Source organism: Pan troglodytes, chromosome 4 (genome assembly GCF_028858775.2).
Source record: "Pan troglodytes isolate AG18354 chromosome 4, NHGRI_mPanTro3-v2.0_pri, whole genome shotgun sequence".
NCBI lineage: Eukaryota > Metazoa > Chordata > Mammalia > Primates > Hominidae > Pan > Pan troglodytes.
Window position 1 is genome coordinate 75,396,164 of NC_072402.2, and position 22,342 is coordinate 75,418,505.

Sequence of the window (22,342 nt, forward strand, 5' to 3'; positions counted from 1 at the left end):
GAGGCTAAGGCAGGAAAATCACTTGAACCCAGGAAGCAGAGGTTGCAGTGAGCCCAGATCAAGCCACTGCACTCCAGCCTGGGCGAAAGAGCGAGATTCCATCTCAAAAAAAGTAATAACTGGAGGCCAGGCCCAGTAGCTGACACCTGTTATCCCAGGACTTTGGGAGAATGAGGCGGACAGATCATGTCAGGAGTTTGAGACCAGCCTGGCCAACATGGTAAAACGTGTCTCAACTAAAAATACAAGAATTAGCCGGCCGTGGTAGTGCACGTCTGTAGTCCCAGCTACTCAGGATGCTCACGCCTATAATCCCAGCACTTTGGGAGGCTGAGGCGGGTGGATCAACTGAGGTCAGGAGTTCGAGACCACCCTGGCTGATATGGTGAAACCCCATCTCTACTAAAAATACAAAAATTAGCCAGGGGTGGTAGCGCATGCCTGTAATGCCAGCTACTTGGGAGGCTGAGGCAGGAGAATCGTCTGAACCCAGGAGATGGAGGTTACAGTCAGCCAAGATCACGCCACTGCACTGCAGAGGGCGATAGAGCAAGACTCCATCTCAAAAAAATTAAAAAAAAAAAAAAAAAACTCTATAAACACCTAGAAACTGATAGTTTAATAGAAGTCTTTCTGAAAATCAGGCACCTGGAAGATGATTTGGAGCAATCTGTGACCACATTTGATCTTGAGGATGTTGGCTCAATATCTTCATTTTGTCTTCTTAATTCTTTCTCTCTGTTCATTTCTTCCTCTTTTTCTCTTGCTTCTGAAAAGATTTAAAAAAGATTAACAAAAAAATCCCAACGGTTACAATTCAAAATATGTTAGTATTAGAAAGGCTAAAAATTAACATAGTCACAAAGATATAACTTAGAGTGTTAGCAGTAACAGCAAAAAATTATCAACCACAGCCACTGGAAAACAGTATGGTGGTTCCTCAAAAAGTTAAACATAGAATTATCACCTGATCCAGCAATTCCACTTCTGGTATATATCCAAAGAAACTGAAAGCACAGTCTAAAAAAGATACTTGTATACCCATGTTCATAAGAACATCATTCACAACAGCTAAAATGTAGAAGCAACCAAAGTATCCATCTGTAGATAACTGTATTAGCAAAATGTGGTATGTCCACATAATGAAATATTGTTCACCCAAAAAGGAAGGAGATTCTGCAATATGCTACAACTTGGATAAACCTTGAGGACACTATGCTAAGTGAGATAGACCACTCACAGAAAAACAAAAAGACGAATATTGTATAATGCCACTTACATGAGGTAATCTAGAGTAGTCAAAGTCAGAGACAAAAAGTAGAATGGTGGTTATCAGAGGCTAGAGGGAGGGGGAATGAGGAATTGTTTAATATGTATAGAGTTTCAGTCTTACAAGATGAACAGTGTTATAGAGATGGATGGTGGTGATGGCTGCACAACACTATGCACTTAAATATTAAGATGGTACATTTTATGTGTATTTTATAACAATTTTTAAAATTAGAAAAAAAATTTATCAACCTAAATGGCCAATGTGGTAAAAGAATTGAACGAAATTAACTGCATAGCAATATAATATTAACTGCAGATAATAAAAATAGTGATAGAAAACAGAAATCTGGGAAAATATTAACAGATATGCTAAGCAAAATTAGCATAATGTAGATGGTGATATATTTTTTAAAAAGTATTCAAAGGTGAGATTTTAGGTAATTAACTTTCTAATGTTTTAAAACATAAATTTAGCACTTCTTGGCCAGGCGCAGTGGCTCATGCTCGTACCCAGCACTTTGGGAGGCCAAGGTGGGTGGATCACCGGACGTCAGGAGTTCGAGACCAGCCTGACCAACATGGAGAAACCTCATCCCTACTAAAAATAAAAAATTAGCCAGGCGTGGTAGTGCATGCCTTTAATCCCAGCTACTCGGGAGGCTGAGGCAGGAGAATCGCTTGAACCCGAGAGGTGGAGGTTGTGGTGAGCCGAGATTGCGCCATTGCACTCCAGCCTGGGCAGCAAAAGCAAAACATCATCTCAAAAAAAAAAAAAAAAAAAAAAACAGCACTTTTTTTCTGAATTTCCTACACTAGAATTTTGGTCAGAGACTAGCTATCAAAATCATAATAAAATTTATACTACCCGGGTGTGGTGGCTCACGCCTGTAATCCCAGCACTTTGGGAGGCCGAGACAGGCAGATCACGAGGTCAGGAGATCGAGACCATCCTGGCTAACACGGTGAAACCCCGTCTCTACTAAAAATACAAAAAAATTAGCCAGGCGTAGTGGCGGGCGCCTATAGTCCCAGCTACACAGGAGGCTGAGGCAAGAGAATGGCGTGAACCCGGGAGGCAGAGCTTGCAGTGAGCCAAGATTGTGCCACTGCCTTCTAGCCTGGGCGACTGAGTGAGACTCGGTCTCCAAAAAAAAAAAAAAAAAATTTATATTATAGGCTGCTCTGTCTATAAAGTAGCCATTCTTTTATTCCTCTACTTTCCTAATAAACTTGCTTTCACTATATTAAAAAAAAAAACTACTACATTAATTTTCTAGAGTTGTTTACTCTAGAAAGACAAAAAAAAATTTTAAATATTAACTTTTTTCCCTCTGATAATCTCACTCTACAATTGTGGGGGCACTAGGAAGAAAAAGGATTATTTATGAATAGTTTGGTTCTCAATTGCCACCATCCTCAATAACCTGAGATAATCTTTAACATTTTTTTCCTTCACTTAATAATGAAATACAATACAATCCAAGTTGAGCAGCAGCAAAGGACACTTATCAAGTGGAATGTTGTATTCTTTAGGGTCTTTAGTTGCTGGGACATGGAGGATGAGGAAGAAGCTTACCCAGCAAACATCAACAAGGAATTACATAGTCTTTCATGTCAAATATGGAAGACAAAACCCTCCAGGAAGAGGTAAGGCAAATATTACAGTGCTAGATCATGTTGACTTTTTTGTGTCTTCTGGGCTGAGGCGGGTCAAGAGTCAACAATTCTGCACTCTGATGCTAGAAACTGGAAAAAAATTAAAAAGAAGCATAGTGTCCAGATTTAAGAATGGGCCTGTCGGGCACGGTGGCTCACGCCTGTAATCCCAGCACTTTGGGAGGCCCAGGCAGGCGGATCACGAGGTCAGGAGACTGAGACCATCTTGGCGAACACGGGGAAATCCCGTCTCTACTAAAAATACAAAAAAATTAGCCAGGCGTGGTGGCAGCCGCCTGTAGTCCCAGCTTACTCTGGAGGCTGAGGCAGGAGAATGGCGTGAACCCGGGAGGCAGAGCTTGCACTGAGCGGAGATGGCACCACTGCACTCCAGCCTGGGCAACAGAGCAAGACTCCGTCTCAAAAAAAATAAATAAAAAGGAATGGGCCTGAAGCCGGGCGTGATGGTTCACACCTGTAATCCTTGCACTTTGAGAGGCCGAGGCGGGTGGCTTGCATGAGCTCAGGAGTTCGAGACCAGCCTGGGCAATATGGTGAAACCCTGTCTCTACTAAAATACAAAAAATTAGCCAGGCGTGGCGGTGTGCACCTGTAGTCCCAGCTACTCGGGACACTGAGGCAGGAGAATCGCTTGAACCCGGAAGGCGGAGGTTGCAGTAAGCCGAGATAGTACCACCACACTCCAGCCTGGGCCACAGAGTGAGACTCCATCTCCACGAAAAAAAAAAAAAAGAATGGGCCTGCTTAGCTCCTAAGTCAATTATATTACTAATCAGGAAAAGATATTGAGGCTGCCTACTCAGCTGCCATTTCCCCCTTTTTTACTATTATTTTTTTAATAGAGACGGGGTCTCACCATGTTGCCCAGGCTGGTCTTGAACTCCTGGGCTCAAGCAATCCTCCTGCCTCAAGATTTACAAATGTGAGCCACCACACCATGCCAGTCCTCCCTCTTTTTCCCTTAGTTTTTCTTTTTTTTTTTTTTTTTGAGACGGAGTCTCACTCTGTCACCAGGCGTCAGTGCAATGTCAGCTCACTGCAACCTTCACCTCCTAGGTTCAAGCAATTCTCCTGCCTAAGCCTCACAAGCAGCTGGGATTATAGACGCCAGTCACCATGCCCACCTAATTTTTGTATTTTTAGTAGAGATGGGGTTTCACCATGTTGGCCAGGCTGGTCTCGAACTCCTGGCCTCAAGCAATCCACCTGCCTCAGCCTCACAAAGTGTACTAGGATTACAGACATGAGCCACTGTCCCCAGCCTAGTGTAACACTTCTAAAAAAAAAAAAGTCTGTATTTCAGCTGGGCGTGGTGGCTAACGCCTGTAATCCCAACACTTTGGGAGGCTGCGGCAGGCAGATCACGAGGTCAGGAGTTCGAGACCGGCCTGGCCAGCACGGTGAAACCCCGTCTCTACTAAAAATACAAAAAATTAGCCGGGCATGGTGGTGCACACCTGTAATCCCAGCTACTCAGGGGGCTGAGGAAGAATTCCTTGAACCTGGGAGGAGGAGGTTGCAGTGAGCCGAGATCGTCCCATTGCACTCTAGCCTGGGCGACAGAGAGAGACTCTGTCTCAAGAAAAAGAAAAAAAAATTTGTATTTCATATGTCCTACACATACTTATAGCTTTCAAGAACATAAAAAACATTTAAAAAAAAATTGTACCATTATCATTTCCAGACCCTTCACAGCACATATTTTATTGGGGTTTTACAGTAATTCATCCTTTCCACTAGTGCACTTAGCAACCAAGACAGCTCATACCCCCATATACAGACAAACTTGCTATTAAAAGGGTCAAAGTCTTAGTTTCCTCAAGTGTACTATCAATACCCGGGGAAAGACTCCAATACCAAGCATGAGATAAATAATGCCCATATGAGAATTTTCAACTTTTAAAGAAAAGTAAGTCAAACTGTCTCATGGTAGGAAACTAGGGTTCCCACAACCCCTCTCTTCAATTTCATAATTTGCTAGGACAGCTCACAGGGAATCACTTTTAATTCCACAGTCTAAATGTAATCTAATTGCCAAGTCTGGAAGAACACTAAAAAAAAAAAAAACTCTTATGAATAACTTCCCATATAATGATGAATACTACTTCCATAAATTATCCCAATGGTATTTTCTATTTACATGCTAAAGCTAAGTAGATCTTTCAAAGAGATAATCAATTTAGATTCATGTGTTTAGATCGTAGAAATTGCAGTCCAAAGATGTAAATCAAGAAAGTTCAATAATTTGTCCACAAAAATCAAAGGAGATCATAGTCTTGAGACAATTTTTCAGAAATTTAAAAATTTAATAACCCCCCAAGTTCCTCTTAGGTAAACTGTATACATGCTTTACTAAGAAAAATTACAAGAATTTAAAATAATATTTATAAAGTACTTTGCTGTTTATAAGCTACTACACCCAACATCTTAATCTCTTCAAGAAACTTCCAAGGTAGATGATACACACACAACAGGATTATGAAGGATCAGAAATTGGAAAATCCATCCAATGTTACTCATCTAGTAGACTGTGGGGCTGGGCCTTAAACCTAGGTCCCCCAATTAAAAATCCCAAGCTCTTTCCAACAGATTGTGCCCATTTTTTTTTTTTTTTTTTAGACAGAGTTTTGCTCTCGTCGCCCAGGCTGGAGTGCAATGGCACGATCTAGGCTCACTGCAACCTCCGCCTCCCAGGTTCAAGCGATTCTCCTGCCTCAGACTCCTGAGTAACTGGCACTACAGGTGCCCGCCACCCACACCCGGTTAATTTTTGTATCTTTAGTAGAGACAGGGTTTCATCACGTTGGCCAGGCTGATCTCCAACTCCTGATTTTAGGTGACCCACCCACCTCAGGCTCCCAAAGTGCTGGGATTACAGGCGTGAGCCACCGTGTCCAGCCCAGATTGTGCCATTTTAAAACATTCTCCAAAGCAGCAAGATTTCATTTTTTAACAAGACAGTATTACAGGTCTAAATTCAATTTAATATTCTCAAAATATTACTGAGAACCTATTTTACAAAGCAAAGTACTAGGGGCTATAAAACTTACATACCCACAAATATATACATCTACTATGTACCCACAAAAATTGAAAATAAAAAAATTAAAAATAAAAAGCTTCACTTTGGGAGGTTGAGGCAGGCGGATCACTTGACTTCAGGAGTTTGAGATAAGCCTGGCCAACATGGTGAAACCCTGTCTCTACTAAAAATACAAAAGTCAGTCAGGCGGTGGTGGCACGTGCCTATAATCCCAGCTACTGGGGAGGCTGAGGCAGGAGAATTGCTTGAACCAGGAGGCAGAGGTTGCAGTGAGCCTAGATTGCACCATTGCCCTCCAGCCTGGGCAACTCAAAAAAATAAATAAGTAAATAACAACAAAAAGCCGACATAGCCAAACAAGACAATCCTTGTTCAAAACATGTTATATTATATGCTTAAAATGGTAAATACAGGGTACCTATACTGTGATAGTACAAACATTCACTAAATTGTTTAAAACATTTGTAAATGCCTCAGATAGCATGTCTTTGTCCATCGTTTGAGGATATTAAAATTGTTTTTTGATGTGATGATATTGTGGTATAATATGAAATATATTTGGCCAGGTGCAGTGGCTCACTCCTGTAATCCCAGGACTTTGGGAGGCTGAGGGGGGCGGATCATGAGGGCAGGAGATCGAGACCATCCTGGCTAACAGGGTGAAACCCTGTCTCTACTAAAAATACAAAAAAAAAAAAAAAAAATTAGCCAGGCATGGTGTCCGGTACCTATAGTCCCAGCTACTCAGGAGGCTGAGGCAGGAGAATGGCGTGAACCCGGGAGGCGGAGCTTGCAGTGAGTCGAGATCGCACCACTGCACTCCAGTCTGGGCGACAGAGCCAGACTCTGTCTCAAAAAAATATATATATATTTGGTCTTTGTTTCAGGTTCCTGCCACAGAGCTTCTGAAACCCTTGGAATTTCCTAAGTGATAGGAGCTGTCTCTTGTTATTCATTAGAAGCCCCTTTGGATCCCACCTAAGTTTATGCTATTGAAGTGACTTAGTGCTGGACCCCTAGGCCTCAGGATGGGACTGCTGCTCACTTAAAAAACTGACGGGTTAGATAATTGGAACTTTCATCCCCACCCCCCAATCTCTGGAGAAGCTGAAAATTAAGATCTATAGAAATTTTTTTTTTTTTTTTTGAGACAGGCTCTCGCTTTTTTACTCAGGCTGTGATGCAGTGGCATGATCATAGCTCACTGCAGCCTCAACCTCTGGGCTCAACTGACCCTCTCACCTCAGCCTCCCAAGTAGTTGGGACTACAGGTGTGCGCCACCATGCCCAGCTAATTTTTATAAGATTTTTTGAATGGGATCTCACTGTGTTAGCCCAGGTTTACCTCAAACTCCTGGGCTCAAGTGATCCTCCTACCTTGGTCCCCCAAAGTGCTGGGATTATAGGTGTGAGCCACTGCACCCAGCCTAGACACTCCTGAACCACTAGATGTGATTAGCTTCAGGGTAGCTGAACACAGGGGTATGCTGGGGAGTTGGTGCACCCAGAGAGGGCACAGAAGCTCTGCACCTCTCCCACCCCATACCTTGCCCAGTGCATTACTTCATCTGGCTGTTCATCTGTATCATTTATAATATTCTTTATAATAAACTGTTAAACACAAGTAAAGTGTTTCCCTGTGAGCCGTCCTAGCTAATTATCAAACCAAAAAGAGCGTTCATGGGAACCCTGATTTATAGCCAGTAGATTAGAAGCACTGGTCGAAACCTGTGAATTGAGATTAGTGTCTGAGTGAAGGCAGTCTTGTGGTAGTCTCCAGGGAGACGGTGTCAGAATTAAACTGAGTTACCGGATACCCAGTTGGAGAACTGGTTGATGTGTGGGGGAAAACTCCTACATATCTGGTGTCAGAAATAAAGTACTGGTTCACACCTGTAATCCTAGCACTTTGGAAGGCCAAGACAGGTGGATCACTTGAGCCCAGGAATTCAAGACTGGCCTGGACAACATGGTGAAATTTTTTTTTTTTTTTTTTTTTGAGACAAGAGTCTCACTCTGTCGCCCAGGCTGGAGTGCAGTGGCAAGATCTCGGCTCACTGCAAGCTCTGCCTCCAGGGTTCACGCCATTCTCCTGCCTCAGCCTCCCAAATAGCTGGGACTACAGGCGCCCACCACCACACCCAGCTAATTTTTTGTATTTTTAGTAGAGACAGGGTTTCACCATGTTAGCCAGGATGGTCTCAATCTCCTGACCTCATGATCCGCCCCTCCCAAAGTGCTGGGATTACAGGCGTGATCCACTGCGCCTGGCCAACATGGTGAAATCTATCTCAACTAAAAATACAAAAAATTAGTGGGGTGTGGTAGCACCAACCTATAGTCCCAACTATTTGGGAGGCTGAGGTGGCAGGATTACCTGAGCCTGGGAAGTGGAGTCTGCAGTGAGGCAAGGTCATGCCACTGCACACCTGTCTAAGCAACAGCAGTGAGACCCTGTCTCAAATAAAAAAAAAAAAAAAAAAAAGGGGGAAAGTACTGAGAGGAGTGCTAGAGGATAGGAAACAACTTGGTTTTTCCTATCTCTTACAGGTATCTTGGTTAAGCTTTTTTTAAAACAATCCTTATCGTTTTAAGGTATATACAAAAATATTTATGAGTAAAATGATGTCCAAGATTTGCTTCGAAATCATCTGAAAGGGGAAACAGAAGTAATGCTAGCCATGAACTGTTACAGCAGTTAAATCTGATTGATAGGTACATGGTAGTTCATGACTATACTTCCGTGTTTGAAATTTCACATAATAATGAAGGGTTTTGCTGGGTGCAGTGGCTCACACCTGTAATCCCAGCACTTTGGGAGGCCAAGGCGAGTGGATCACGAGGTCAGGAGATCGAGACCATCCTGCCTAACATGGTGAAACCCCATCTCTACTAAAAATACAAAAACAAAATTAGCCAGGCGTGTTGGCAGGCACCTGTAGTCCCAGCTACTCCAGAGCCTGAGGCGGGAGAATGGCATGAACCCGGGAGGCGGAGCTTGCAGTGAGCCAAGATCGCACCACTGCACTCCAGCCAGGGCGACAGAGCGAGACGCCATCTCAAAAAAATAACAATAATAATAATAATGATGGGTTTTGGCCTGGCACGGTGGTTCACACCTGTAATCCCAGCACTTTGGGAGGCCGAGGCGGGAGGATCACCTGAGGTCACAAGTCCGAGACCAGCCTGGCCAACATGGCGAAACCCCGTCTCCACTAAAAATACAAAAAAATTAGCCAGGCGTGGTGGTGGTCACCTGTAATCCCAGCTACTCAGGAGGCTGAGGCAAGAGAATCACTTGAACCCAAGAGGCGGAGGTCACAGTGAGCTGAGATCACGCCATTGCACTCCAGCCTGGGCGACAGAGCAGGCCTCCGTCTCAAATAAAACAAATAATGAAAGGTTTTTTCAAAAAATAGTACATGTAGATGGCTTTCTTTTCACCACAAAAAGTTTTCTTCCAAAGACTGAAAATATTTTTTGTCAGGCACACTGCCAAATACTGGATATTGCTGCTGTACAACGTTTTATTTTTTATTTTAGTTATTTTGTTTTATATTTTATATTTTATTTTATCTTATTTTATTTTAAGATGGAGTTTTGCTCTTGTCGCCCATTTTATTTTATTTTTTTTTATTTTTTTTTATTTTGAGATGGAGTTTTGCTTTTGTCGCCCAGGCTGGAGTGCAATGGTGCGATCTCAGCTCGCCACAACCTCTGCCTCCCAGGTTCAAGCGATTCTCCTGCCTCACCCTCCCTACTAGCTGGGATTACAGGGGCCCAACACCACACCCAGATAGTTTTTCTATTTTCAGTCAAGACGGGGTTTCACCATGTTGGCCAGGCTGGTCACCAACTCCTGACCTTAGGTGATTCACCTGCCTCAGCCTCCCAAAGTGCTGAGATTACAGGCATGAGCCACTACACCTGGCCCATTGTTGGTCTTAAAATGATAAATTGGGCCGGGTGCGGTGGCTCACACCTGTAATCCCAGCACTTTAGGAGGCAGGCAGATCACAAGATCAAGAGATCAAGACCATCCTGGCTAACATGGTGAAACCCCATCTCTACTAAAAATACAAAAATTAGCTGGGCGTGGTGGCGTACACCTGTAGTCCCAGCTACCTGGGGGGCTGAGGCAGGAAAATTGCTTGAACCGGGGAGGTAGAAGTTGCAGTGAGCTAAGATCGCACCCCTGCACTCCAGCCCAGCAATAAAGCGAGACTCCATCTCAAAAACAAAACAAACAAACAAAAAAAAAAAACAAAAAGCAGGGCACGGTGGTTCACGTCTGTAATCCCAGCACTTTGGGAGGCCAAGGTAGGCAGATCACAAGGTCAGGAGTTCGAAACTAGCCTGGCCAACACAGTGAAACCCCATCTCTACTAAAAATACAAAAAATTAGCCGGGCGTGGTGGCATGTGCCTGTAGTCCCAGCTACTCGGGAGGCAGAGGCAGGAGAATCGCTTGAACCGGGGAGGTGGAGGCTGCAGTGAGCCGAGATCATGCCATTGCACTCCAGCCTGGGCAACAGGGCGAGACTCCATCTCAAAAAAAAAAAAACAACAACGGTGATAAGTAGCATAACAACATTCTTTTCTTTCTTTGTTCTCTGAGATGGAATTTCACTCTTGTCCCCCAAGCTGGAGTGCAATGGGGGTATATCAGCTCACTGCAACCTCAGCCTCCCGACTTCAACCGAAGCCATTGCCTCAGCCTCACGACTAGCTGGGATTACAGGCCCCTGCACCATGCCCAGCTAATTATTGTATTTTCAGTTGAGATGGGGTTTCACCATGTTGGCCAGGCTGGTCTCAAACTTCTGACCTCAGGTGATCTGCCCGCCTTGGCCTCCCTAAGTGCTGGGATTACAGGCATGAGCCACGGCGCCCAGCCAACATTCTTTTCTCTTTTTCAATATACTTGCATGAGGTATACATAGTACTTAAACCAATAAAAGAACAAATATCTGAGCTTCTTACCCAGTGTTTTGCGACTTCTTTCCACAGCTGTCCTTCGAGTTTGTTCAAACATTGCTTCCAAGTCAAATGTGCGAGCTTTTTTACCTAAAACATGAACAAATGGGAGACTGTGATTGTCTTGCAGTAAGTTGGCCAAACTTTAGGTGATCAATACCGATCAATAAACACTTACTTTGTCTAGTTTATAGCATGGCTCCAATATAACCATAATATATCACAGAAGAAGGAGTTTGAGTCACAGAAAACTTCTGATGACAATCCCTTCACTAAGCACTATTAACCAGGCAACTTTCCCATCCTCCTCTAGATCCCTACCCTATGAAACAACAACACTAATGTGGGGAGGCAGAATGGAGAATGTCCCAAAAGTTACCCTTTGCAATGTAATTAAGGTTATGGACTTTTAAATAGGGAAACTATCCTATTTGGCCCTTAAAGGCAAAGATGCAGAACAGCTATGGCAGAAGAAGTCGGAGAGATCCAATGTCTGAGAAGAATTTGAGGCATTATAGTTGGCTTCAAGACGAAAGGGGCAACATGAGAAGTAATGCAGGTACTTTAAGGAGCTAAGAGGGAAACAGAAATCTCAGCCCTATAACAAGGAACTGGATGAGCATGGAAACATTCTCCTCCTCCCCCAGTAACTTTATCAAAACTCTTAAAAATTTCCCCTATTTGGCACAAACATATGGACAACTTTCTCACTCCTGAGTAAAGGAATGATGTACTAAAATGAAGGATTTATACCGGGTGGGGTGGCTCATGCCTGTAATCACTTTGAGAGGCTCAGGTGGGCGGACTGCTTGAGCTCAGGAGATTGATCAGCCTGGGCAACATGGTGAAACCTCGTCTCTACCAAAAGTATAAAAAATTAGCCAGGTGTGGTGGCACACATCTGTGGTCCCAGCTACTCAGGAGACTAAGGTGGGAGGATGGCTTAAGCCTGGGAGGAGGAGGCTGCAATGAGCCAAGATCGCACTAGTACACTCCAGCCTGGGTGACAGAGAGAGACTCCATCTCAAAAAATAAAAAAAGAATAGAAAAGGCTGGGCACAGTGGCTCACGCCTGTAATCCCAGCACTTTCGGAGGCCGAGACGGGCGGATCACGAGGTCAGGAGATCGAGATCATCCTGGCTAACACGGTGAAACCCTGTCTCTACTAAAAATACAAAAAAAAAATCAGCCGGGCGAGGTGGCGGCCGCCTGTAGTCCCAGCTACTCGGGAGGCTGAGGCCGGAGAATGGCGTGAATCCGGGAGGCAGAGATTGCAGTCAGCCGAGATCTTGCCACTGCACTCCAGCCTGGGCGACTGAGCGAGACTCCGTCTCCAAAAAAAAAAAAAAGAATGAATAGAAAAACTACAGAACTAGTATGTGTGAACACAACCCAAGGCCAATATGTGTAAGTCTACTGTTTAATTACCATCATAGAATTAATACACGCTGGTCAAAAGAAAACAAGAAGACCTTGAGAAAAGGTTCAGGGAAGTTAGAATCCCAATGTTTGGATGAACAGCATTTATAATTTTAAAATGGAAAATAAATCATTTTTCATGTATCAGTCTACTAAGTTTTGTTTTCATTTTTTAAATAATTTTCTTTTTAAATAATAATACCTACTCTGTGTTGGTAGGGATATGGTAAAAATGGCATTCTTAATTCTGTTAACTTTGGTATAACCTGAAACAAGTTTTTTGATGGGTATTACGGCAATAAGCATCAAGAAGCTTTAAAAGGCACATACCCAATTTTTCAGCTTTTTAAGTATTTATATTTCTGAATAAACTACGCTCTCTTTTAGAAATCTACCCTACCGAATTACGTATTTTTAAAAATCCTCGTACAAATGCTGTTATTTACAAAAATGTTCATTTTAGCATTATTGGTGACTTAAAATTAGAAAAATCCTTTCTCTTCCTCTCTCTCCAGGACTCTCATAACTGTCACCTGAGTTGGTTCCAACGGATACGCAGAATAGAAGACAAATGTGAGAAGAATATTGACAAACTGCAAGGTATGCACCCGAGCTACAGTAATTCCGAGTTGACAGCTCGATCTCCCCTCCAACTCTGCGGCTTTTCAAACCTCTGCAAAAGGAAGAGGGTCTCTGCCTGGGGCAGTTACTCACCGAACCCCGTGAAGCCCATGGTTACCGCAAGCTGCGGGTCCGGTCCCGATGCGTCTGAGCCTGTCACTGGAGCAAGAGGAAAAGAGAGGCGGCCTAGTTAGTGCGGCGCCCCAGCTCCCCCGACACGGCCCACCCCGCCCGGACTCGCTTCATGAAACCCACCTTCGCTGGGCCCAGAGCGCTCCATGGCTGGCCGCACACCACAGAACCAGCCACAGCGACAGCCCAAACAACTGCATGGGAACTTGCCAATAACTCGCGGCAAATGCTGGAGGAAGTACCGCCTCCAAGCTACAGCGGCGCCGCCGAAGCCAAGAGCGGCGCCTTCCGCAGAGGGACTGCGGCTTTCTGCGCGGCGCCCCCTACCGGACAGGCGGGAAAGCGCCGCGCAACTCAGACCACTGGAGGGTAGTAGTATCTAGAGTTTCTGTAACATCCTTTCCCTTTTTTTTTTTTTTTAAGCCAGAGTCTCTGTCGCCCAGGCTGCAGTACAGTGGCGTAATCTCAGCTGACTGCAACCTCTGCCTCCCGGGATCAAGCGATTCTCCTGCCTCAGCCTCCCGAGTAGCTGGGATTACAGGTGCCGGCCGGCTAATTTTTGGTTTTTTGTTTTGGTTTGTTTTTTTTTGTTTTTGTTTTTGTTTTGAGACAGAGTCTCTGTCGCCCAGGCTGGAGTGCAATGGCGTGATCTCGGCTCACTGCAACCTCTGCCTCCCGGGTTCAAGCGATTCTCCTGTCTCAGCCTCCCAAGTAGCTGGGATTACAGGCGTCCACCACCACGCGCAGCTAATTTTTTGTATTTTTAGAAGACACGACGTTTTGCCATGTTGGCCAGGCTGGTTTCGAACTCCTGGCCTCAAGTGATCCGCCTGCCTCGGCCTCCCAAAGTGCTGGGATTACAGGCGACACCCTTTGCTTTTTTTTTTTTTTTTTTTTTTTGAGGCGGAGTCTCACTCTGTTGCCCAGGCTGGAGTGCAATGGCGTGATCTCGGCTCACTGCAACCTCTGCCACCCAGGTTCAAGCTCTTCTCTTGCCTCAGTGTCCTGAGTAGCTGGGATTACAGGCGCCTGCCACCACACCTGGCTAATTTTTGTGTATTTAGTAGAGACGGGGTTTTGCTATGTTCGCCAGGCTGGTCTTGAACTCCTGACCTCAGGTGATCCGCCCACCTTGGCCTCCCAAAGTGCTGGGATTACAGGCCCCGCGCCACCGCGCTCTGCCTTTTTGTTGTTGTTGTTGTTGTTGACTGAGTCTCCCTCTGTTGCCTTGGCTGGAGTGCAGTGGCGTGATCTCAGCTGACTGCAACCTCTGCCTCCCAGGTTCAAGCGATTCTCTTGCCTCAGCCTCCCGAGCAGCTGGGACTACAGGTGTGCGCCACCATGCCCGGCTATTTAGTATTTGAGACTACAGGCACCCGCCACCATGCCCAGCTAATTTTTTCTATTTTTAGTAGAGGCAGGGTTTACACCGTGTTAGCCAGGATGGTCTCAATCTCCTGACCTTGTGATCTGCCCACCTCAGCCTCCCAAAGTTCTGGGATTAAAGGCGTGAGCCACTGCACCTGGCCTGTCAGTCTGAAGTTTACAAGGCTAATCGTGTGCTCAGGATTGTCCTTCTTAAACAGAATGTGGGAGTTCAACACTTTAACGTTTAGAAGGTGGAGAAGAATCTCTCTTTCTTTTTGAGACAGAATCTCACTCTGTCACCCAGGCTGGAATGCAGTGGCACAATCTCGGCTCAATGAACCTCCACCTCCTGGGTTCAAGCGATTCTTGTGCCTCAGCCTCCTAAGTAGCTGGGATTACAGGTGACCGCCACCACAACCGACTTTTTTTTTTTTTTTTTTTGAGACAGAGTCTCGCTCCATTGCCCAGACTGGAGTGCAGTGGCGCGATCTCAGCTCACTGCAACCTCCGCCTCCTGGGTTCAAGCAATTCTGCCACAGCCTTGCAAGTAGCTGGGATTACAGGCCCTGCCGCCACCCCTGGCTAATTTTTGCATTCTTAGTAGAGACAGAGTTTCACCATGTTGGCCAGGCTGGTCTCAAACTCCTGACCTCAAGTGATATGCCTGCCTCAGCCTCCCAAAGTGCTGGGATTACAGACGTGAGCCACTGTGCCTGGCCTAATTTTTGTATTTTTTGTAGAGATAGGGTTTCATCATGTTGCCCACGCTGGTCTTGAACTCCTGAGCTCAAGCGATCCACCCGCCTCAGCCTCCCTAAGTGCTAGGATTACAGGTGTGGGCCACTGCACACAGCCTATGAAAGAATATCTTATACCAAACCTTGTACCTTTGGCGCTAAGCTGGATAAGAAGTGAGCGTCTGATCAGCCCAGTCCACTGCTCCCATATTATCGTTATAATCCACAATGACACATGGCTTCTTAGTTTTCTTTCCATCTGTTGTCTACTTCAATCGCAGTATCATTGTGGAATATTGACAACATTGTGACTGCCTTGTTGTCACACCATTTCAGTGCCATAAGTTCACCATGGAATTAACATCACACATAGGAATGCTATGTTTTCTAGGATTTGACATTTTCAGCAGTTGAGAATTACTATATTTTGTAAATGGAAATTCCACTACTAAAAACAGAATGCTATAAATAGAATAATGTCTTTTGTTTCCAAAGTCAATATAATAGAGTGATGCAAAAATAATAAAATAGTAGACACAAACTTTGGGGGTTAAGTTGGGACTGTAATCTGTGAGTTATCTTGGGGTAAAGGCTGCAGCTGCAAGCACCATCAGAGAGTATTCTCAGGGAAAATGGGAAATGGGTTAACAGTGGGTAAATCTACGGTGCCTGTAGTGTATTCGTTTTTTTGTTTTTTTGGTTTTGATACAGAGTCTCGCTCTTGTTGCCCAGGCTGGATTGCAATGGCGCAATCTTGGCTCACTGCAACCTCTGCCTTCCAGGTTCAAGCGATTCTCCTGCCTCAGCCTCCTGAGTAGCTGGGATTACAGGCATGCGCAACCAGACCCAGCTAATTTTTTTTGTATTTTTAGTAGAGATGGGGTTTCCCCATGTTGGTCAGGCTGGTGTCTAACTCCTGACCTCAGGCAATCCGCCGGCCTCGGCCTCCCAAAGTGCTGGGATTACAGGCGTGGCCCACCACGCCCGGCCAAATTCTTACAATTTTATGTTGTCTTAGCATTTATTTTGAATATAAGTTGGACTTTCTCATATCAGAAACACGGTTCAGTCACCCTTGACACCGTTTCTAGTTCTACACCTCCTCCCAGTTCCTCAATGTGATCAATCCAGGTATCTATTGTGTAAAACTTCCTCCTGGTGCCCACCTCCCCATAGGATAAATACATACAGCCTACTTCACCGGCCCTGCTGACACTGACGTCCTACATGGACTGTGCAGATATGCCACAGTGACTACCTCGGTCACAGCATGACTTCCAAGAACAGAGGTGTCCAATCTTTTGGCTTCCCTAGGTCACAATGGAAGAAGAAGAATTGTCTTGGGCAACACATTAAATACACTAACAACAGCTGAGAGCTTTAAAAAAATCACAAATCTCACAATGTTTTAAGAAAGTTAACGAATTTGTGTTGGGCCACATTCAAAGCCATTCTGGGCTGACAAGCTTGTCCTCAAATTTGTGCATGCTTGCTTTAAACCCACCAATTAAAGTGTGGGAATTCCTCTTGGGAAATCTATTTGGAAAACACCATGAACCCAATAAATGCATTGGCTCATGAGTCCCTCTTTCTCTTTCCCTGACTGCATTCCTTGACCTCCAGGTGTGCCAGATGCCCCCCCAGGCATGTAAGTAATAAAATCTTTGCTTATATCTGTGTTTCTACTCATCATTGAAGAAGCATGCTCTATCTTAAAATTCCTAAATTAAAACAGTCCCTTAACATAAATCAAGGCAGTAGGATTCAAAATGTTGTAGTAGTCACTGTATTTTTCAGTTACATAGGCGTTGTAAGCAAAATCAGTTTCCCTTAGGAATATCCTTAATAAAGCCATAAACAGTATTCATTTCGTTAAACCCTGACCCTTAATTATACGTCTTTTTAACCTTCAGTATGACAAAATGAGAAGTAATCATAAAGTATGTTTTTAAAAAAATTTCTTACAGATGGGGTCTCACTGTGTTACCCAGACTGGAGTGCAGTGGCTATTTACAAGTTCAGTCATGAAGCACTTTAGCCTCAAACTCCTGGACTCAAGCGATCTTCCCCTGCCTCAGCTTCCTGAGTAGATCGGACCACAGGCATATACCACCATGCCCAGCTAATGCATATCTAAGTAGAATGGTCATCGAAAAGAAAACCACTTGTAATTGAGTGGTTAGCTTTTTTCATGGAACATTATTTTTACCTGAAAGAATGACTCACAAAGTACAGTTGTTCATATTTAAGTATTTGGCAAACATTTTTTCAAAAATAAATGAAATGAGTTTATCACTTTAAGAAAAACAGGTCAGGCATGGTGGCTTACACGGGTAATCCCAGCACTTTGGAAGCCGAGGTGGGAGGATCACCTAAGGCCAGGAGTTCGAGACCAGCCTGGCCAACATGGTGAAACCCCGTCTCTACTAAAAATACAGAAAATTAGCCAGGCGTAGCTGGGCGCGGTGGCTCACGTCTGTAATCCCAGCGCTTTGGGAGGCCAAGGCGGGTGGATCACCTGAGGTCAGGAGTTCAAGACCAGCCTGACCAACATAGTAAAACCCCCATCTCTACTAAAAATACAAAAAAATGAGCTGGGCATGGTGGCATGTGCCTGTAATCCCAGCTACTCGGAAGGCTGAGGCAGAATTGCTTGAACCTGAGAGGCAGAGGTTGCAGTAAACAGAGATCATGCCACTGCACTCCAACCTGGGCAACAAGAGCAAAACTCCATCTCAAAAAAAAAATAAAGAAAAGAAAATTAGCCTGTAATTCCAGCTACTCGGGATGCTGAAGCAGGAGAATTGCTTGAACCTGGGAGGCAGAGGTTGCAATGAGCTGAGATCGCACCATTGCACCCCAGCCTAGGCGACAAGAGCAAAACTCTGTTAAAAAAAAAAAAAACTGACTACACTTGTTGACAATTATTAAAATACTTCTTCTTTTTCTAAATATGTAACTGAGGCCAGTTTTTCTTTCTTTCTTTCTTTCTTTCGAGACAGAGTTTCGCTCTTGTAGCCCAGGCTGGAGTGCAATGGCACGATCTCAGCTCACTGCAACCTCCGCCTCCCAGGTTCGGGCGATTCCCCTGGCTTAGCCTCCCAAGTAGCCGGGATTACAGGCTTGCGCCACCATGCCCCACTAATTTTTGTATTTTTAGTAGAAATGGGGTTTCACCATGTTGGCCAGGCTAGTCTCGAACCTCTGACCTCAGGCAATCCACCCGCCTCGGCCTCCCAAAGTGCTGGGATTACAGGTGTGAGCCAGCACGCCCGGTGAGGCCAGCTTTTCTTAATATTAATATACTATACTTCAACTAAATAAGTCACAAAATGTTGACATGTTAGACAAAGTAGCAAACATAAAAAACCAAGTTTGCTCATTCCGCTTGCCAGCAGAATTTCACAAAGCCCAACTCAGTGACTAAGTATAGACTTCTAGAAGAATGCCCTGGAAACAATAAGCAGGTTAGAGCACAGGTTCCCACGTCTCTTGCTTCAATCAATGCATTTTTTAAAAAAAGGTAAGTTCAGTGTTCCTACCCCTTGCCTCTTCCAGTACATAAGATAGTGTCCCATAGGATTCATGATTATGCCTCTGTAATCTATAACCAGATGTACTCTTACACCCAAACTTTGATGAGATTTTGCTCTAATGTAATTTATGAGCTTTTTTTTTTTTTTTTTTTTTTTTAGAGACAGAGTCTCCCTTTATCAACCAGACTAGAATGCAGTGGCATGGTCATGGCTCACTGCAACCTGGAACTCCTGGGCTAAAGTGATGCTCCTGCCTCAGCCCACCAAGTAGCTGGGACTACAGGTCCACACCTGGCTGCCCAGGTTGGTTTTGAATGCCTGGCCTCAAGAGACCCTCATGCATAGGCCTCTCAAAGTGCTAGAATTACAGGTGTGAGTCACTATACCCAGTTTATGAGCATGTTTAATGTAATTTCTGAGCACACGCAGAGCTTCCAACCCCTGATATGTAAGCTGTGGGCTAAAAACTACTTTGGAGCAGTTTTAACAGAAACTCTCTGAAAGGTTGCAATCCTGAGTCTGAATCAAACTGACTTTAATTCTTTAAAAGAGGGTTATTTTTCTTCAATTGACAGCAGATACAGATATGAGAATCCAGCCATCCGTTACTGAGCCAGACACTAAAGAGATTTGCAAAAATATGAAATAATCGCATTCTTCTCCCTGTTTTAGAAACTATAGTGATTTCTCATTTTAAAAAAGTGTTATATTAACATGGATTAAGCTTGATATGCTTTTTTTTTTTTTTTTTTGAAATGGAGTCTTACTCTGTTGCCCAGGGTGGAGTGCAGTGGCGCGATCTCGGCTCACTGCAACCTCTGCCTCCTAGGTTCAAGTGATTCTCCTGGCTCAGCCTCCTGAACAGTTGAGACTACAGGCGCACGCCACCACACCCAGCTAATTTTTGTATTTTAGTATAGACGGGGTTTCACCATATTGGCCAGGCTGGTCTCCAACTCCTGAACTTGTGATCCACCTGCCTTGGCCTCCCAAAGTGCTGGGTGCTGGGATTACAGGTGTGAGCCACTGTGCTCGGCCTTGTTACTCTTTTAAATACAATGTTAAACATTTTAATTTTCAGTTTGAGTTATTCACAAATATTAATAGATGTAACCAACATGAAACAAAAACTCTCTGGAATCCTGAATAATTTTTAAGGGTATCAAGGGGGTCCTAAGACCAAAAAAATTCATAATTATCTGTTCTAGGGAAGAGGTCAGCAAACTTTTCCTGTAAAGTGCCAGAGTCCGTATTTAAGGCTTTGCAGTCTTTTGTAGAAATTACTCGGTTTAGCAGTTGTAGTGGGAAAGCATAGGCAATATGCCAATGAATTAAGTTAGTTAGATTACACTTTGGGGAGCTTTACTTCTATGCAGGAATATCACAGCAACGTTGTTGAATCTTCCAATTTATGGAGTTGAAAACTTTGTGTATTTTGTCTCAAATTAAAAACAAACTCGGTGCCAGACCACCACTTTTCAATCTATGGTCTACCAAATAAAGTAAACTGACAGCTAGAGACCCAACTGCCTATCTATATACCAATAATAAAAAATCCAGTTTTTCTTGGTATATTGGCTATGTCAAATTTTAAGTGTAGATTGGTAACATCAAAGAACTTTCAATTTTCAGAAATGTAGTCAAGTCTTTGAGGGAGTAAAAATGTAATTCAAATAGCAAAAGACCAATTTAGAGTAATTCAGTTATTGATTTGTGAAATTCTGAAGAACATAACTGGAAGCTTTCTTAGGTGAGATTCTAAATAAGAACAGCTTTCTAAAAAGTGCTTTGATTTACCCACTCAGGTTGCCTTCTGTAGTAAATGAAGCCTCTTTTACCTCTCTGCTTTCTCCTATCCTTCTGCTATAGTTTATACCTATCCAAATAGAAAAATTATAGTGAAGCCCTTTGTCTCTGCTTGAAGCACCTTAAGGACAGGAAACACTGTGTTAGTTTGATAGTCCCAGCACCAGGCACAAGGCAAGTATTCAGTTTCTTAGGATTGTATGAACTCTTGGGTTCCTATCTCATACGAGTTCCTGTACTAGCGCTGGGAATGAAAAGATGAATTAGAACTGTCTGCTATCTCTGCCACGATAAAAAGCACGGCAGCGGTCCACCTGCACTCAGCTCCTTCTTAAACACGTATTTTATACTAAGGGGCAACAAAGTCAAAAGACTGCGACATGCAAATGGAAAAGCCTGATGAATTCTAATTTACACTGAAGCCCGTGAAGAATATAGTGAGATACTGGTTTATATCCGTCTCTGTGACAGCGACCTACCAATTCTTAACTACTCTCACAAGAGCAGTTACTTGGAGAACCAAACTGCGCGCTCATGCGCGCACGCATATAGCTGCAGTTAGCGGATACCGACGCGGGAAGTTCCAAGACTCAGGTCGAGCACGCGCTTAAACCAACGGAACCTGACCAACCTCCTAGGCCAGACACACGACCTAGCTCCCACCTACCGTATCCCTCCTCCCTCCTCCCTCCTTCCTCCTCACCTTATCCAACCCCATCCCGCCCCTCTCCTTCCCAGTTCCCTCCCCTTTATCCTTCCCTACCCTTCCTTTCTCTCCCTCCCTTCCCTAAATAACCTACCCTAATTTTACCCTGCCACACCCCAAAACCCTCAACCCCCTCGAAAGCATCAGCAGCCTCCTGGCTCCACCCACAACCTCTAGCCCCCTCCTAACAGCTTCCTCTTCCCAGGCCAGAACGGCGTCTTCCAGTTCCCCACGGGATGAAGCGGAAGTGCGTCATGTCGAGGCGCCAAGGCGCTCGTTTGGCGCGCGCGCCCTAGGCGGCGGATCTAAGCTAACTTCTTGGTTCTTTTCTTGTTTCTCCTTGGCTTTTGACTTTTTCTGGACCCTGGTGTCTACGATTTCCGAGATGCCGTCTTCTTTGTTGGGCGCGGCGATGCCGGCCTCTACATCTGCCGCAGCCCTGCAGGAAGCTCTGGAAAATGCTGGACGGCTCATCGACCGTCAGTTGCAAGAGGACCGCATGTACCCGGACCTTTCCGAGCTGCTTATGGTGTCTGCCCCAAGTGAGTGATAGTGACCCTGCTTTCTCAACTTAAAGGACTCTCGCCTGACTTCCTAATTTGCTACTTATCCCCAGCGTTGGTCCCGGCGAGGATATGCTGAGATTTATGGCACTGTTGGCTGCATTTTTGGAGAACAGCAAGCAGCTTATTTTCAGGTTTTTTCCTTTCCTCACTTTCTTCATTGTAGATACTTGAGAGGGCAAGAGTGAAGAGCAAGCTCCCAGTTGAAGCAGAAAGAGGCAAAGACCTCAACCTTAATGAGCTTCTCGCCGCTCTCAAGTGCTTATGGTTAAGGCCATATGAGAAGCATCTCCAGATCCAAGTCCCAAATTTGTTCATTTCTCCCGTTAGTGTTTGAGTAGATCGTAAGAGCAAACGAAGTTAATTTGGAAATTTAGCATGTTATCTTAAAGATACGCTTTGCTTTATATTTATTTGTTTATTTATTGAGACGGAGCGGTTCCCTCTTCGCCCAGGCTGAAGTGCAATGGCGCGATCTCGGCTCA

The 22,342-nt window shown here is 44.5% G+C and overlaps 2 protein-coding genes across 6 annotated transcripts in view; one reads left to right on the top strand and one right to left on the bottom strand.

Annotated features, from left to right (window-relative positions):
* Positions 1–13,381, bottom strand: part of WDR70 (WD repeat domain 70) — a 365,950-nt gene extending 352,569 nt beyond the window's left edge. Inside the window, exons 1-4 of one of the 2 annotated variants that reach the window (XM_054684042.2) lie at positions 13,265–13,381; positions 13,103–13,168; positions 10,975–11,058; positions 649–766 (exon numbers count right to left, since the gene is read on the bottom strand). In XM_054684042.2, coding sequence (XP_054540017.1) covers positions 649–766; positions 10,975–11,058; positions 13,103–13,168; positions 13,265–13,289 — 293 coding nt within the window. In that variant the 5' untranslated portion in view covers positions 13,290–13,381. 2 annotated transcript variants of the gene reach the window in all.
* A 7,708-nt stretch (positions 13,382–21,089) lies between these two features.
* The window catches only part of NUP155 (nucleoporin 155), a 79,724-nt gene continuing 78,471 nt past the window's right edge, over positions 21,090–22,342 (top strand). The window contains exon 1 of one of the 4 annotated variants that reach the window (XM_016953406.3): positions 21,090–21,836. In XM_016953406.3, coding sequence (XP_016808895.1) covers positions 21,680–21,836 — 157 coding nt within the window. In that variant the 5' untranslated portion in view covers positions 21,090–21,679. Of the gene's footprint in view, positions 21,992–22,342 lie in introns of all 4 variants that reach the window. The other 3 variants (XM_016953407.3, XM_016953408.3, XM_016953409.4) reach the window with 3 other exon arrangements.